Source organism: Ambystoma mexicanum, chromosome 6q (genome assembly GCF_040938575.1).
Source record: "Ambystoma mexicanum isolate Mex_15411 chromosome 6q, UKY_AmexF1_1, whole genome shotgun sequence".
Classification (NCBI taxonomy): domain Eukaryota; kingdom Metazoa; phylum Chordata; class Amphibia; order Caudata; family Ambystomatidae; genus Ambystoma; species Ambystoma mexicanum.
In genome coordinates, this window is record NC_090937.1 from 1,685,386,706 (window position 1) to 1,685,391,359 (window position 4,654).

Here is a 4,654-nt window from a genome sequence, read left to right on the forward strand (position 1 = left end):
CTCCTTCCTTCTCTATATGCACATTCTTTATGGCTTTGCTATCTATTCTGAACAAAGAGCCTCCTGTTTTCCACCCATCTAGTCCCTGCTCTGCTGGTTTGTCGATCTTTACTTCACTCTGTGCTGTCCGCATTGTGGTCAGTTCTGTTCATACCTATGCCAATGCCATTTCTAGGTCTCTTTTATTGATATCAGCATGCTCTGGGATATCCAGAGGGGATACATATGGGGGTGGTGAGGGTGTCGTCGTGGTGCACACACAAGTAAGGTTAGTATAACCTACTGCCGGTGAGTTGTCAATGGATATATTCCCCCACGTTCTGCTGGTACCCCACCCTCCTTTCATGGACAGTTGCTCCTGCTATCATTTTGCACTAATCCTTCCTCAGAATCTTCCATATCTTGGAACATTTTCCAGAGTTCTAATATTTCCCTCTTCTTTTGCAACTGCTTCCCCTTTTATTTGGCTGTCAAAAATATGTTCCAGAATACCCTTATTATGGGAGCCATGCTCTGGCCATGAGCAGGACATCCACCCCTATTGTTTCCACCACCCATTGCTTGTGATACTTCTTGATTCTGTCATGATATAGTGTCTGGACCTTATACATATACTCAATGGGTGTTTCTCCTCCCATTATAATGATCCTTGCGCCTTACTGCCCTTACGCCTTTGCTAGGACACAGTGCACGCTGCCGCTGCCAGTCAAAAAAGTCAGTCCTTCATCTCCTCCTCCCATCAAAAAATCTAAAATACCCCCTTCCTTTTCCTTCCCACACACCCACCCTCACACTCCACACACTATAACTCACACACCGCCCCAGGCCTCCATCCTACTGAATAAAAACACAAACAAAACAAGCCAAAATAACAAGCTAAAATAAGAACAGCTAATATTCCTGAGCCCACTAATTATGCAGGGCTCCTACTGGTTTCCTTTTTCCTCCATTACACAATATAAGTGGTACCACCTTTTCCCCTCACTCGGGAACGCTCCCTAACATTCAGTTTTCCTTTCTCCTGAATAGTCTCCTTAAAAAATGTATAATACTAAAAAATAAAACAAACTGCATCTATGCCACACTGACAACCTCAGTTTCAGCGTGCTCACACTTTCCCACATACCCGTCCCCTACTTGTTATCACTTGCTAGGCTATACTCAGATGTGTGTTTACTGAACTTCTCCATCACAAGGTCTCAATAATTTGAGCCTGCACTCTCCTCAGAACCACACACCGCTTCAAAGAGCAGAAAGGAATTCTGCAAAAATGGCTCCTGTAAAACCACTCGAGAATACACATTTTTTGGGACTGGTGTACGGGTATCCCTAATTACGCACACACCAAAATAAATTCATCCCTCTAGGGAAATAAGGCCAAGAGTCTATCTTGTAAGGATAACAAGTTTAATCTTACAAAAATGATGATGGTAGCAAAGGAATCTGCTACCTAAATGGTCTTCTCCTGTCCGTCTTCCGTTCATTTCCCTGCCAGAGTAATTCCAGGCAGGACTTTATATAGGCCAATCTAGCTGTAGTGGCGTCAATGGATACGGGCCATGGCTCCATCCCAATCCATCCTGCTTCCATACAAGGGATGCTCCAAAGCCTTCCTTTCGTCATTGTCAGCGATTTTGTCAGGACATGCTGCTTTACATTTTGCAAGCGTATGCAAGAATACACTGTAGCTCATGCGCTCCTTCATGTTGCTACCTATGAATATTTCATGTATAAATGCCGGGGAGTAAGCTACCAGCAGCGCTGGTACCGGACTGGCAAACTACGAGTTGTGCTTGTGGGTGACTTTCTGCCTGCCAAATACAAACCAGAATAGATGTGTCTCAGCAAGCACGTGATGGTCACATGGTCTGTGGTGGCATGCAATCTTAGACCAAGTGCATTCCAGTTATAGAGAGCTAAAACCAACCGGCTAACTTCTAAAACAGGACATCTTCATCTGAAGGGCTAGAACTAAAGGAACAGGGAGGTCAAGGGTGGAAGATGGACTGTAGAAAGAGGTGGGGTGCACAATCACTTAAGCACCTTAAGCCTGTATGCATTCTCGAGTGCATAATAAGAGATCCCTTCTGAGCAAACCCTTCCCACATTCAACATATACATGAAGTTTCTCGCCTGTATGTGTTCTCTTGTGGTGGATAAAATGTCCATTCTGAGCAAACCCTATGCCACATTAAGTGCACTGATATGGTTTTTTCACCTTTATGTGTTCTCTGGTGGCAAGTAAACTGCCACTTCAGAGCAAACCCTTTCCAACATTTAGTGCACACATGAGGTTTCTCACATGTATGTGTTCTCTGGTGGCTAGTAAGAGTGCCTTCTGAGCAAACCCTTGCCCACATTCAGTGCACGCATGCGGTTTTTCACCTGTATATGTTCTCTGGTGAATAGCAAGCTTTCTTTTCTCAGCAAACCCTTTCCCACATTCAGTGCACACATAAGGTTTCTCACCTGTATGTGTTCTCTGGTGAATACCAAGATTTCCTTTCTCAGCAAACCCTTTCCCACATTCAGTGCACACATGAGGTTTCCCACCTGTATGTGTTCTCTGGTGGATATTAAGATCTCCTTTCTGAGCAAACCCTTTCCCACATCCAGTGCACTCATGAGGTTTCTCACCTGTATGTGTCCTCAGATGGCGAGTAAGATGACCCTTCACTGCAAACCCTTTCCCACATTCAGTGCACAAATGAGGTTTCTCACCTGTATGTGTTCTGTGGTGGATAGTAAGATCTCTCTTCTGAGCAAACCCTTTCCCACATTCACTGCACTCATGAAGCTCCTCACCTGTATGTGTTCTCAGGTGGCTAGTAAGAAATCCCTTCCGAGCAAACCTTTTTCCACATTCCGTGCACACATGAGGTTTCTCACCTGTATGTGTTCTCTGGTGGATAGTAAGGTTTCCCTTATGAGCAAACCCTTTCCCACATTCAGTGCACACATGAGGTTTTTCACCTGTATGTGTTCTCTGGTGAATAGCAAGCTTTCCTTTCTCCGCAAACCCTTTCCCACATTCAGTGCACACGTGAGGTTTCTCACCTGTATGTGTTCTCTGGTGGATATTAAGATCTCCCTTCTGAGCAAACCATTTACCACATCCAGTGCACACATGAGGTTTCTCACCTGTATGTGTTCTCAGATGGCGAGTAAGATGACCCTTCACTGCAAACCCTTTCCCACATTCAGTGCACAAATGAGGTTTCTCACCTGTATGTGTTCTTTGGTGGATAGTAAGCTCTCTCTTCTGAGCAAACCCTTTCAAACATTCACTGCACTCGTGAAGCTCCTCACCTGTATGTGTTCTCAGGTGGCTAGTAAGAAATCCCTTCTGAGCAAACCCTTTCCCACATTCCATGCACACATGAGGTTTCTCACCTGTATGTGTTCTTTGGTGGATAGTAAGATCTCTCTTCTGAGCAAACCCTTTCCCACATTCACTGCACTCGTGAAGCTCCTCACCTGTATGTGTTTTCAGATGGCTAGTAAGAAATCCCTTACGAGCAAACACTTTCCCACATTCCATGCACACATGAGGTTTCTCACCTGTATGTGTTCTCTGGTGGATAGTAAGAGCTCCCTTCTGAGCAAACTCTTCCCCACATTCAGTGCACACATGAGGTTTCACACCTTTATGTGTTCTCAGGTGGCCAGTAAGCTGTCCCTTCCAAGTAAACCCTTTCCCACATTCAGTGCACTCATGAGGTTTCACACCTTTATGTGTTCTCAGGTGGCCAGTAAGCTGTCCCTTCCAAGTAAACTCTTTCCCACATTCAGTGCACTCATGAGGTTCCTCGCCTGTATGCATTTTTGGGGGGCAGACAATTGTATCAATTGTGCATGTGTAGGGTTTTCCGTCAGTTTATTGTGTCAGGTGCTTAATAAGAGGACACGTTCCACTGAATTGTTTCCCAAATTCAGAGCACAAATGAGCTTTCTCGTGTGAAGATCCTTTTTCCTCCGATCAAAGCTTTTAAAGTATTCAGCGCAAGGATACGCTTTGTCCATTGACATTTACAAGTGTTTCACAAAATGCTTTAAGGAAACCGCCTTTACATTCAGAGTGTGTATGGTCGTTTTCACGCCAGATATCCCACTCCCCCTGGATTGACAGAAAGACCAAGCTTGGTTACTGGATGTTACCACAAAGGGGTTGCATGGACGGAAGCCATCTGGTAGCCAAAAGGCTTCTCAATGTCAATCACTGAATACGCTGAAAAGACAACTGGACCCCAACCTTGCATACTTCTACGATGCTTGCAAATATTCTTAACACTGAAGCTTTTGTCTACATCAGTCCAGAGAATCGAACGATCACTGTTTTTGCATTTCTGGTCCGTCAATCACCTGTTAAAATAAAAGGAGATGCACTTTGTGAGTTTCAACGCGTTCATAATCTTAGGCCTCACATGTAACAGGCGACTGGTTCTCAGTAGTAGTGACGTGATTGTTATCTCACGTAGTAACGTACAAGACTTTGATGAGCCATCTATCTATTGGGGACAAGCACCCTCATAGGTGGCAGATTAGTGGTTCTCAATGATACATTATAACGTGATAGAGGCCATCTGCAGCAGGAATAGTGGGATTCATTTTTATTAAGACCATTTTAGTATCCACGAGTATGAGGAATAAAACT

General features: G+C 44.5%; 1 protein-coding gene across 1 annotated transcript; it reads right to left on the reverse strand.

Annotated features, from left to right (window-relative positions):
• Positions 1-2,254: 2,254 nt before the first annotated feature.
• LOC138515442 (zinc finger protein 615-like) lies at positions 2,255-4,354 on the reverse strand. Its single transcript, XM_069630283.1, has one exon. The coding sequence runs from the start codon at positions 3,821-3,823 to the stop codon at positions 2,255-2,257; it is 1,569 nt and encodes a 522-aa protein (XP_069486384.1). The 5' UTR covers positions 3,824-4,354.
• Between the last annotated feature and the right edge of the window lie 300 nt (positions 4,355-4,654).

Bases quoted from the DNA above. Each gene is read 5' to 3' on its own strand.
- LOC138515442 (XM_069630283.1), bottom strand. From the start codon at position 3,823: ATGCATACAGGCGAGGAACCTCATGAGTGCACTGAATGTGGGAAAGAG.